Source organism: Hemiscyllium ocellatum, chromosome 46 (assembly GCF_020745735.1).
Source record: "Hemiscyllium ocellatum isolate sHemOce1 chromosome 46, sHemOce1.pat.X.cur, whole genome shotgun sequence".
NCBI lineage: Eukaryota > Metazoa > Chordata > Chondrichthyes > Orectolobiformes > Hemiscylliidae > Hemiscyllium > Hemiscyllium ocellatum.
Window position 1 is genome coordinate 13,390,692 of NC_083446.1, and position 13,348 is coordinate 13,404,039.

Consider the following 13,348-nt stretch of genomic DNA (forward strand, 5'->3'; position numbering starts at 1 on the left):
GTGTGTTATCAAAGGAGCCAAGGTGAGTTGCTGCAGTGCATCTTGTAAATGCTGCATATTTCTGCCCCTGTGTATCAGTGATAAAGTTAACGAATATTCAAAGCATTAGATGGGTGCCAGTCAGGTGGACTATTTTGACCTAAATAGTGTTGAACTTCTTCAGTGTTTTTGGAGTTGCACTCAATCCAGGCAAGTGGATAGTACTCAGTATACTTTTACCTGTGGACGGTGGACAGGAATTTGGGAAACCATAGATGAGATACTCAGCAGTAGCCTCTGAACTGCTCTAACCTACATGGCTTGTCAACTTCAGTTTCTGGTCAATGGTAACTCTCAGGATGTTAATGGTGGAAGATTCAGTGATGGTCGTGAATTTGAATCTCATGAAGAGATGGTTAGATTCTCTTGTGTTGCAATTGGTCATTTCCAGTACTTCAATGGCAGAAATGTTACTTGACATTTATCAGCACAAACATTGATGTTATCCAGGTGTTGCTATATCTGCACCTGGACTGTTTTCAGGATCAGTATCAGGAGTTGTGGATAGTGTTGAACATTGTGCATTTATGACCGAACATCTAAACTCCTGGACTTATGGAGGGAAGGTCATTTGTTGAAGTGGCTGAAGATGGTTGGGCCTGGAATACTAAACTTAAAGAACTCATGCAATGCTGCCCCAGGACTAAGATGACTGACCTCTGACCACCACAACCACCTCAATTTGTGGTAGATATGACTTCAACCAGTGGAATGTTTTCCTCATGATTCCTATTGGATCTGATTGTGTGAGGGTTCCTTGAAGAAATGCTCAATCAAATGTTGCCTTGACATTGAGGGCAAGGAGTTTCATCTCACTTTATTTCTGGAGCATTAATTTTGTGGCCATGTTTGCACCAAGGCTGTAATGAAATCAGGAGCTGAGTCAACTTGTAGAAATCGAGAGCGTGGTGCTGGAAAAACACAGCAGGTCAGGTAGCATTCAAGCAGCAGGAAAATCGACGTTTCGGGCAAAAGCCCTTCATGTTGATTTTCCTGCCCCTTGGATGCAGCCTGACCTGCTGTGCTTTTCCAGCACCACACTCTCGACTCTAATCTCCAGCATCTGCAGTCCTCACTTTCGCCTGAACTTGTAGAAACCCAAACTGCCAGTGAAAGGGTGTTGGTGATGTTTATTCATTTCGTATCAAAGTGCATTGTAGCAGTTTTTTCTATGCAAAATCAATTTACTATCCAGTCTGCAACTTTTTGTTCTTTTCGTTTGTGTTTTTCCCCAGTGTTAGGCATATTACCTCAGCTTGATATCATCTGTATAATTTTGATATTGATTTACTTCGCCACACGTTCGTACCATTAAGCTAAATTATGAATGACTGTGGCATGAGCGTTGGTCTTAGCAGAGTATCACTGTAACTTTTTCCAAACTGAAATTGCTGGTGAAGGTGATGGAGGGTGAACTATACAAATTGCAACAGTGAGGAGGGTCTACATATTTTGGTTTCCACTTAAGTTGTGAATTGTGCCTGTAGTCCTAATATCAATGGGGTACCAAAGCACTAAGCTGTCAGTCACTAGCTAAAGGGATCACCAACAGAACGTCGCTCCGGACGCTCGCGCTGCGCAAAGTTCCTATCAATGGTCTCGGGAGGACAGAGCGCAGGCGCGGGCTGTATCCCGCGCATGCTCAGTGTCAGTCGTGGAGACGAGCGGACGGTTTGGAGCGGCTGGAGAAGATCGCGAGACAGGTTGGGAATGGAAATTGCGGCCTGGCAGTTTTATCAACTCCCGAGGTGGGGGGAGATACCTGGGACCCCCGAAAGTCCCTGTGTGAAGTCCGCGGGTGGGGACAGGCCCCGGGCGAGGCTTCCCGCTGAGCGCCATCTTGTGAGGGGTAGGGGTGAGTGTGGGGGTGTTGTGGGTCAGGGAGAGAGAGCCCCGCCCCGCCCCTCGCCTCGCCCCGCCCTCGCCCCGCCCCGCCCCTCGCCCCGCCCCGCCCCTCGCCCCGCCCCGCCCCTCGCCCCGCCCCTCTCCCCGCCTCCCGCGCCCCGCCCCGAGAAGCCATGTGTTCAACAGCACACAACACCAGTCCAACAGGTTTATTTGGAAGCACTGTCTTTGGGAGCGCTGCTCCGTCGTCAGGTAACGAGTGGGGCAGGATTTAGAGCAAAAGTTCAAAGTGTCACACAACTGCTGCGAGGTATTGACCAAATCTAGATTGCTGTTAAAGACTTCAATCACTTAGAATGGGATGCAGGTTTAGATTGATTAATATGCAAATCCCAGAACTTCTTTCAAGTAACAATCCTGAGATAACTTAAGGTTTATATAAAAATGAGTGACATCTCAGCTCAGACAATGCATTAAAGGTATGAGGTTGGAGTCTGTTTGTATTCCAACCTTGAGTCAGACTGGTTCTATTTCCAAATAGGAATTTACAAAATGTCACATGGACTGCTTGCAGATTGTGTGCTTTTTGAACAAAATAGAATATATCTGCAAATGCAAATTTACCCCATAGACTTAGACTTATATTTATGTGTGTAGGAAGGACAGAGAGAGTGTGTTTATGTGTGTGCGTGAGTGTGACAGTATATGTCTGTCAGAGGTATGTGTTTGTGTGAGAGAGAGAGAGAGAGAGAGAGCATGTGTATATGAGAGAGGGTGTGTGAGTGACAGAGGGAGTATATAATCTAGTGGGGTGACTTGTAGTGTGATATGAACCCAAGGTACAAAACTTGGCTATCCCCCTCTGTTGGCGACTGTGTTGTTATGTATCCTGAGGTCCGTCTTGGAGGAAGGTCACCTGAAGATTCGAGACCGAATGTCCTTGACCACAGAAGTGTTCCACGACTCAAGGGAACATCCTTGGCTGGCGATTGTTGTGCAGTGTCCATTATCTGTTGTAGCATCTGTTTGGTCTCACCAATATACCATGCATTGAGGCATCCTTGCCTGCAGCATATGAGATAGACAACATTGGCTGAATCACGTGAGTACTTGCTGTACAAGTGGTGGGTAGTGTCCCCACATGTAGTGGTAGCATCCTTTCGACACTGACACGTCTTGCAGTGGTTGCCTTGACAAGGTTGTGTGGTGTTGTTGTCAATGATGTTGACATGAAGGCTGCTACAAACAACGGTCTGTTTAAGGTTTGGTGGTTGTTTAAAGACAAGAATTGGAGGCGTAGGGAAAATCTTGGTGAGGTGCTCATCCTCATTGATAATGTGTTGCAGGCTGCGAAGAACATGGTGTAGATTCTCCGCTCCTCAGAAATAATGGATGACAAAGGGTACCCAATTAGTCATATCATGTCCCTCTCTCCTGAGGAGGTCATTACGGTTTCTCGCTGTGGCACGTCGGAACTGGCTACTGATGATTTGATCATTGTATCGTGTTCTTATGTGGGGGTCCTTCAACACCTCCCGGGTGTCTGTCATGTTCCTCCTCATCTGAACAGATCCTGAGTATGCATGAGGATCTAAAATTTGAATTTAGGCTGTTGTCAGAAGTAACAAGTATCTGTAGATTTTTATTAACCACAAAATGGCTTTTCAATTTAAAATAACACAACAAAATGGCTGTAAGTAATGATTTGACTATGTGAACTTGAACTGATGCTTTATTTAGAGATAAGAGAGAACAATGGATTTTTCTTAATACGAATCTTAAGACAGTGATTTGGTATTCGAACTAACCTTGAACTGCTTGTGTGGGATGGTGCTCTCTGTAAATTAAGAACCCTTTCCCAGGGAATATCATTGGATTAACCTGCTGTAAATCATGTCACCTTATTATATGTGATTGGTCTCTTGTAATTAAGGCTATGCTATCTCTTAAAAACCATATAAATAATGTGTAATTTTTTAATGTAATTGAGCAACTTCACTACAGAACACAGAAGCTTTAACCTCTGTGTTGCTGGATAGAATTCAATAAACTAAAGACCCTTGCTTTTTGAATAGACTGTATTTGTTGGTTCTTTTGACTGATCTCGAACCAAGAGGACCCTTTGGAGGAGTCTTGATCTTCATTTTAGCGCTGTGACTCTTGGTTCGGCGCAGACAGATTGTGGACAGCGGTGTAAGAGACTTGTCCTTCACTGTTGAGAGTTGAGGAATGTGGCCGGCCAGATGTGAATATTTTATATACATTTGGTTTTCCTCCTCATTAATTTTGTGTCTGACCTGACCCCTTGCTGTCTATTTTCTAGTCCAGCCCGAAAGAATCGGTCTTGGCAAGGGAAAGATTAAGAGAACCCTATATAAAAAAGGGGGAGAGTGACATCTAAGGACAGACTTTAGAAAAGGATCTGAAAAAGAGAGTCGTGAACCTCTCAGAGCTGCAAAAGTCTGATTCTTTAAATTGGCACTTAAATTGCTCTGTGAGTTAAGGAAGTTTGTTTAAAGATGGGTAATCACATAGATAAGACGGAAGATCCATCTTCACTGTTAGTAAAAATATGTGAGAAGTTTCCAGAAAAATCCAAAGACTTTTGAAAACTTTCTGCCACCCTAAATAAAGCATTGGGTGATGAGCAGTGGCCACTCAGTGGCCTTAGAAATATTCAATTGATCAAATCAGCCCAGCAACAGATTTGGCAAAGGAGGAAGAATTCCAAGACACAGAACTGTGGAGACTATATTGTGATGAAACTCATAAAGAATCTGTTTTATGTTCAAGGCAGCATACTGCCACTAAATTGGGAATTGAACTAACAGCTGATGGTGTCTGAAGTCTATTGAAGTCCTCAAAAATGAAGGCGCTCGAGCAAAACGCCAACAGAAACAAAAGGAGATGTCACTAGGGGCTGGTAAGCAAACTCCTGTCCCCCCACCCCCTCCCTGTTGCCAGTCAGCAAAGATTGAAATAGCACAGATCCTCTAATAAACGACTCGTGCAGCAAAAATTAGAAACCCCTTTAAATTCCTCTTCTGAAAATGTCGAAGGCAAAGCAACCACATTAGGAATGGTCCCTGTAAAGGAACTACCAAACTCAGAAGCTGCTGTCCCTAATACCACTATCAGTGTTTATTGTCCTTGGAAGCCCCATGAAATTATATCCATCCTCAGTAATGGACTGGACCGCCACAATAATCCTCAGCAGTTCAATGATTTTTTTAGACACCACAGTTAAAGTTTATAATGGTAATACAAAAGACCTTCTGCAGCAAGTGCTTACCCCCTCTGAATATGCCTGTTTTACTGACTGTATTGGTCACAATAATTTTACTGCTTTCGCTAATGCTGTAGTCCAGGAACAACAGCGACAAGATAATAATCTCGCTGTTGCATCTGCTATATTAGCAAGGCTCATTGACTTTACTCGTAACTTTGATCTTCACCCCAAAAATAAGGAGTCTGCTGAGGAATTTTTGGAATGTTTTAGAGAATGTTATGAGTCCTATTCCGGCAATTGGGCTTTGAATGTTAATGCTCAGTATTCAATGCTATTAAACTGCCTGCTGCCCTCTATAGTTACAGCAGTCAAAACAAACAATCTAGACTGGGTTGAAGCCACCCCTAATCAACTCCATCGTTCTATTAATGCCTTGTGGAATCAGCAGAGTGAAGACAGACCACCAATCCGTGTAAAATCAGAATTTGTAGTCCAAGGGGAGGCACCTCAACAACTACCCGTGCGTAATATTAGTGACCCTACATCTATTCGAGGCTGCAGTCATGAATGTGGCAGAGGGACCCTCCCTCGGCATCCGTCCCCGGCCTGTTTCAAAAGTAACAGCCGATATCATTGGGCTCGTGACTGCCTGACTCAATTGTCTTACTGGTGGCAGTCCCTTCCATTGGACCTCTAATTTCCCTCGAAGGGCCACACAGGGGAACCAAGGAAGTTTTCATGAGAATTGCCCTCAGAACTCCTATGACACTTAGCGTAAACCTCCTGATTACAGTCACCCTCCTCCACAAGCAAAAGGCAGAGGACAAATCACCAGTTTCTCACAAAATAATCCCTTTTCCCTAGTCAAAGGTTCGATAGTTGGCTGCTCATTAGTTTTGTTGTTTGTTGTACCAGAATCTCGGGGAGTCCCTCTCCCACTGCAACTCCCAGGTCATTTCCTCATCTTCATCCCCTCCCCCACTTACCTATTGTACTCTATGCTACTTTCTCCCCACCCCCACCCTCCTCTAGCTTATCTCTCCACGCTTCAGGCTCTCTGCCTTTATTCCTGATGAAAGGCTTTTGCCCGAAACGTCTCTTTTAGTGCTCGGATGCTGCCTGAACTGCTGTGCTGTTCCAGCACCACTGATCCAGAAGCTGTTGTATCTGTTTGGCCTGGCTTGTCTTGCTTTGTTGCATTTTGCTTTTTTATTCATTTTGGTGATTGTTCTTTATGAAATATGGAGGGTGGCCGTTGTTCTTGATGTGTTAAAGTATAAGGCTGGCCAGTGGTACAATTCTTGCACACTTGGTTAAGCAATGTTGCGCCACAGCCGGAATTTATGAGACTTAACTCCCAAGCTAACAACTGTGTGTGTGTGTGTGAGAGAGAGAGAGCTGTACAGCTAATAGAAAGTTTAACCCTTTGTGATTCGGTTTGAATGCACATTTGTTTGTTGGTGATTGAATGTTTGTGCTTTGTTCCCTGGAGCATGAGGTTCGGGAATGTTTTGAATCTGATTTGCATTTTGGAAATTTAACATGATTTCTTTTAAGGATTCTTCAGTGATAATAAAGTATTAACTCCTGATCTTTTTACAGGTCACGACTGCCTTACTGTCAGTTTCTAACTAATCTCTTTTATCCTTACATGAAAGCCAACCTTATTTGATTTCAAATCAGTTCAATATGGAGGAAGATAATGTTATAACATTTTTATTTGTTTTTCAGACTGGTTTGATTCCACTTAATTTTAAGACTGATGTGTTTCATTGGTGATTATGATGTGCCAGTCATAGCTTTATTGAGAGTCCCCTCCCTCAATGATGACTGATACATTTTATCATAGCACAGGGGATAATTTTAGGCACTTTTACATAACTGCACCCTCATCCCTTACCATTGTAGCAATTTGGATAGGATAGCGCGAGTTTATTGGAGGACGTCCATAATCCTGTAAATACTTTAGAACTATTCTATACCCCCATTTAGGACTTGGAAGGATAAAAGGGGTCAAGGAGTCTCTTGCTGAAGTAAGGGCGTAACAAACTACTTCATCCCCTCCAAATATTTTATGGGTTTCTAGAAACAAATTGTTAGTGAAGGATAACATCCTCCCCTTTGTCTGTTTTACTACGTGATCTATCTGAAAGGGGACACGGCTTACCAGGGATGCCCATAGTACAATATATTTGTAGATAGGTCTAGATCTTCATGCATGGGGATGGCTGTTTTAATATGTTTCGGGTGGAAGCTAGAGAAGTGCAACATCGTGAGGTTATCCATGGGTTTGGGGTAGAGTCAGGTACGGAAGTGTCCATCCTTGATGGAGATGGTTGTGTCCAAGAATGAGACTGACTCTAAAGAGTAGTCCACATTAAGTCTGGTGGTGGGATGGAACATAGTGATATCAGTGTAGTTGTTTCAGTGATTCCTTGCCATGGGTCCTGAAGAAGAAAATGTCATCAGTGTATCTAGTGTACACTGTAGACTAGAAGTCCTCTGCAGCAAAGAAATCTTGTTCTAGTTTGTGAATGAAAATGTTGGCATATTGGCAATTCTGTTGGGCACGCTCTCTCTTTCGCTCACGCGTGCTCACTGACATACACACGTATAGGTACACGTAAGTCTGTGGGGTGAATTTGTATTTGCAGATAATTCTATTTTGTTCAAGAAGTGCACAGTCTGTAGGCAGTTAGTCCATATGGCATCTTTGTGGGCGGCACGGTGGCACAGTGGTTAGCACTGCTGCCTCACAGCGCCAGAGACCCGAATTCAATTCCCGACTCAGGCGACTGACTCTGTGGAGTTTGCACGTTCTCCCTGTGTCTGCGTGGGTTTCCTCCGGATGCTCCGGTTTCCTCCCACACTCACAAAGATGTGCGGGTCAGGTGAATTGGCCATGCTAAATTGCCCGTAATGTTAGGTAAGGGGTAAATGTAGGGGTATGGGTGAATTACACTTCGGCGGGTTGGTGTGGACTTGTTGGGCTGAAGGGCCTGTTTCCACACTGTAAGTAATCTAATCTAATCTTATAAATTCCTACTTTGGAAATAGAACCAGTCTGATTCAAGATTGGAAAACAGACAGAATCTAACCTCATACCTTTAAATCATTGTTTGAGATGAGATGTCACTTTTTAAATAAAACCTTTAGTTATCTCGGGACTGTGACTTGAAATAAGTTCTGGGATTTACATATTAATCAATCAAAACTTGCATCCCCATTCTAAGTGATTAAAGGCTTAACAGCAATCTAGATTTGTTCAATGCATTGCATCAGTTGTTTGACACTTTGATTTTTTTACTATAAATACTGTGCCTTATGATCCTGTCCCACTAGTTACCTGATGAAGGAGCAGTGCTCCGAAAGCTAGTACTTACAAATAAAGTTGTTGGACTAAAAGTTGGTGTTGTGTGATCTTTAGCTTTCTCAGAGTAGGGCCAAGGTTACCCAGGCAACGAACTGTCACCTGGCGAGGGAATGACTGGCCGCCCGTCATCTTGGGAGGTGGCAGCTGAGGCAGGTCTTGGGTATAGTAGTAGATTGAAATCAATGATTCCACTCGGTCTGCAGCTCATTTTTAAACAAATCATAGAATGTCAGCCACTGGATCCTGGCAACTTGCTACAGCTCATTCCCCTTAATATCTACAGTGCTTTGTCTTTACTGTGCAGTGTTCCAATGAAGGTCAACACAAGCTGGAGGAATATCACCTCATTTTCCATCTTGGGACTCAACTCAAGTTTAACTATTTCAGAGCATGAACACCCCGTTTCTTGTTTATTACCTACCCACAACCCCACGTCCTGTTGCTTTCAGTCCAGTCAGTCTGAAAAATAGTCCCCGTTATCACCTATCTAGCTTATCTTGCTTGACTTGCGATCCAATCCCTTTGTCTGATAGCCTTTTCTCCACGCACTCTCTGGAATAAATAGCATGTTACTTCCTCAAAGAGCTCCAATAAATTTCTTGAGTGTTATTTCTTTTTCACAAAACCATATTAACTCTCCCTGACTTCCTTGAACTTTTCCAAGTGTCCTGCTCCAATGTCTTTACCAATAGGTGCCAACATCTTCTCTGTGACAGATGTTAGGCTGATTGCCTGTAGCTTACTGATTTCTGTCTCCCTCTCATTTCAAATAAAGGAGTTACATTTGCTATTTTCCATTTCAATGTAACCTTCTGAGTTTAGGGAATTTTGGAAAATTAAAGCTAGTGCATCAACTATGTCACTCATTTATTTTAAGACCCTAGAATGGAGTCCATCAGGACATTAGAGTTTCACTAGAAAATGGCAGAGCAATCAGCCAATGTGGTTTTATGAAGGGAAATCATGTGTGTTCAACTTATTGGAGATTTTGTGGAATATATCAAACAATGTGGTTTGGCCCACTGATATCTGTCCTTTTCCAGGGTTTTAGGAGGGGAAGGTTCACAGACTGGAAACTGAAACCGAATATCAAATTAGGATCTGAGAGATGATTCATCACAGCTGGAATATCATCAGTCTTCAAATGTAGAAGGAGAAATGGCCCTCGGTTCTGCCTGTGGGAAAAGATTTCGAACATCAGCGTGACTGGAAAAGTACTGAGGCACATGCACCCGAGCAAGTGTGTCGCAGTGAGCTGGCTATGAAAAGAGCTTTCTCTGGTTATTCAGCCTGGAAAAGCATTGGCACATTCACAGTGTGGGAAAATCATTCTTCTTGTTCAGAGTGTGGACGCAGCTACAATTAATCGTCAAATCTGGAGAAATACAGTCACCCGATGGAGAAACCGTTGAAATGCAGGGATTGTGGGAAGGGGTTCAGTTATTTGCCTGAGGTGGAAACACATCAATGCAGTCATGCTGCACAGAAACGCTGCAAATGTGGGGACTGTGGGAAGGGATTCAGTTACCCATCCCAGTTGGAAATCCACCGACGCAGTCACACTGGGGAGAGACCTTTCACCTGCACATTGTGTAGGAAGGGATTCAGAGAGTTATCCAAACTCCACATCCACATGCGCGTTCACACTGGGGAGAGGCCATTCCCCTGCTCGGTGTGTGGAAAGCAGTTTACACAGTCGTCCAGCCTGCTGACACACCAGCGTGTTCACACTGATAAGAAACCTTTTAAATGCTCGGAGTGTGAGAAGAGTTTTAAAAGCAGAAGTGAGATGCTGACACACCATCGCACGCACACTGGGGAGAGGCCATTCACCTGTTTCGAGTGTGGAAAGGGATTCACTCAGTCATCCACCTTGCGCAAACACCAGAAAGTTCATAATAGGGAGAGGCCGTTTGTCTGCTCTGTGTGTGGGAAGGGATTCACTCAGTCATCTAGTTTGGTGGAGCACCAGAGAGTTCACACAGGGGAGAGGCCGTTCATCTGCTCTATGTGTGGAAAGGGATTCACTCATTCATTCAATTTGCTGAGACACCAGCGCATTCATACTGGTGAGAGGCCATTCACTTGCTCCGTGTGTGGGAAGGGATTCACTCGTTCATCCAACTTTGTGACTCACCAGCGAGTTCACAATAACTGACTTTGAGGATTGGATTCTGCTGCTCACACTGTTGTTAATTACAAACAGGACTGAATCATGTTCACTCAGACAGTTGGAGTTTGTTTTTTGCTGCTATGTGGAGCCTTACAATTGAACTAGTGTTTAATATTAGAATGTTAGTATATATAATTTATTTTGAACACTTTTTCTTTTGTCACTTCAGTTTTGTCCTCACATTAGACACTAGCATTCCAAAAATAATAAATAACCCAGAAAAAGCGAGGAAATAAATTAATAACCATCAGTAGGGAGAAAAATACGAGGCAAACTAATGGGGCTAAATGCAGACAAGTTTCCTGGACTTGATGGAACATCTCCTAGGATATTAAAAGTAATAGCCACGGAGAGATAGTGGGTGCATTGGTCGTGAATTTCCAAGAATCCTTAGATGCTCAAAGTGCCAGATGGTTTGAAAATGATCAATGTCAAGGCTTTATTCAGAAGGAAGGAGACAAAAAAAAGGTTACTATAGCCCATTTAACTTAATATCTGTTATTGTGAAAATGTTAGTCAGTTATAATGGATACAGTAGCAGTGCATTTAGAAATACATAATAAAATCAAGCTGTGTCAGTGCAGGTTCATGAAGGGAAAACCATATCTGAGAAATGTGTATTAATTCTTTGAGAAGGTAAGAAACAGAATAGAAAAAGGGGAAGCAGTGAATGGCATATATATTTGGATTTCCAGAAGGTGTTTCATAAGGTACCACATACTCGGTACTTAATAAGATAAGAGCCCATTGTATTAGAGATAGTCGTATGTTAGCATAGGTAGAAGATTAGCTAACTAATAGAAGCAACAGAGTTTGGAAAAAGGGGACATTTTCAGGATAGCATCCTGTCCTTTATGGAGTTCCACAGGGATCACTGCTTGAGCCTTAATTATTTATAGTGAAAATTGGATGCAAACGTATATGTACAATCACCAAGTTTGCAGATGACAAAACTAGGTGGGAAGTTAACTGGTGAGGATGACACATTAATAGAGAAGGCAAATAGAATGCAGCCTTTGTTTTGAAGGAAACGGAGCATTAAAAAAGGAAATCTTGCTGAGATTATACAGGTGTGAAGGACTACCTGATCCCCTTATCTTGGGAAAGATGGTATTGGAAGTAATCACAAGGTTGATGCCAGGTATGGATGGATTGCCTTATGAGGTGAGGTCGAGTTGATTAAGCCTGAACCCCTTGGAAGTTTAGAAGAATGAGAGGTGACCTTATTGAAACACAGAAGATTCTTAGATTTAATAAGATAGACGCGGCAAGGTTGTTTTCTGTCTTGGGAGAATCTAGGAGCAGAGGTCATAATCTCAGCTAAATGCTTGCCCATTGAAGACAGAGATGAGAAAGGATTTCTTTTTTCACAGGATAGTGAATCTGAGTATTCTTTACCAAAGAAGGCTGTGGAGCCTGGGTCATTACATACTTTCATGACTGGGATAGACAGGTTTTTAATCAGTAAGGGAACCACGGGTTATGGGGAAAAGGCAGGAAAATGGAAATGTAGATGGTCAGGTCAGCCATGGTCTGTGTTAGAGAAGACTCGATGGGCTCAATGGCTGACTTCCACACCTAAGGGAGAGTCTCACTTCAACGAAATAAAGCTCGAAAAGGATGATAGGGGATGGAAAGTACAGAACTTTACGGTCGCACTGAGAGGTACAAACAACACTTTGATGTTATGGAAGAGAGGTAAGAATGATTAAAAGTGCCCCTGTAGGTTAACCTTTTTAGTGCATTTAAATGACCCAAATGCTGTGGTGTATTTTGAACTCACATCAGCAGAGGACGAGACTGGTGTTTGGGTTTCTGGTTCACATAATCACTGGCCTCTCATACTCTTTTCTATTTGTAGATCAGATGTCTGTTGTACAATTGAACCAGTAGTTGTCAGGCTTCTCTTAACACTTAACTAAGTTGATTGCAGACCTAAAGCAATTTATTTCTCAGTGGTTTATTTTAAACAAAATATCACCTCTCTCAAAGTAGTAGATTCAGAACTGTCACAGAATACACATCTTCCGCGAATAACCATTCCGGTCATTTTTACATTGGAAACCTAAACCTGTTGTTTGACTTTCAGGCAAGAACAGAGCAGCTTTACATTAATCACTGATTCATTAACAGTACATTTCCAGAATTTACCATTGTTCTTCCTGACTTGAAGTACAATTGTCAAAGAGATTTCTGTTCAGCATCTATGAGCTATGAACCTTGGAAGACATTTCCACGGGCCACTTTTCTGAATCCTGAACTTTCTTGTCTCCTTTGGCTCAAGTCAATATTATACTGATTGTGCACTTGTGAAGCACTTTCAAATATTTTATTATCTTAAAGGCAATATCTTAGCAGAACAACTTCTCTTATCAGTATGTTGAGTTTTGCGTAATAGGATCAGCCAGAAATAATGGCACTGCCGCGATGATCATCGATGGTGGAAATGTGGGCAATTCATTGTGAAGGATCACAAGCTCAGAATTATTGCTTAGTAAGTTGGTGATGGGCAGAGCTGAATGCAACCATCACTCAGCACCATCCAGAAGATCTGGACATTCTGTTCATGCTAGTAGAGGCAAATCATATTTTACAACACGATGTGTTCATTCAATGCAGATGTATCCAGCGTTGTGTTCTGGTGATACAACAACAAAAGAAAAACACACACTTGGCACATTGTGGGCCT

At 42.7% G+C, this 13,348-nt stretch overlaps 1 protein-coding gene across 1 annotated transcript; it reads left to right on the plus strand.

The window, feature by feature from the left end:
- The first annotated feature begins 1,695 nt into the window (after positions 1–1,695).
- On the plus strand, positions 1,696–10,742 carry LOC132836334 (zinc finger protein 239-like). Its single transcript, XM_060855777.1, has 2 exons — positions 1,696–1,742; positions 9,530–10,742. The coding sequence occupies exon 2, from the start codon at positions 9,883–9,885 to the stop codon at positions 10,642–10,644; it is 762 nt and encodes a 253-aa protein (XP_060711760.1). The 5' UTR covers positions 1,696–1,742; positions 9,530–9,882; the 3' UTR covers positions 10,645–10,742.
- The last annotated feature ends 2,606 nt before the right edge of the window (positions 10,743–13,348 follow it).

Bases quoted from the DNA above. Each gene is read 5' to 3' on its own strand.
- LOC132836334 (XM_060855777.1), top strand. From the start codon at position 9,883: ATGGAGAAACCGTTGAAATGCAGGGATTGTGGGAAGGGGTTCAGTTAT.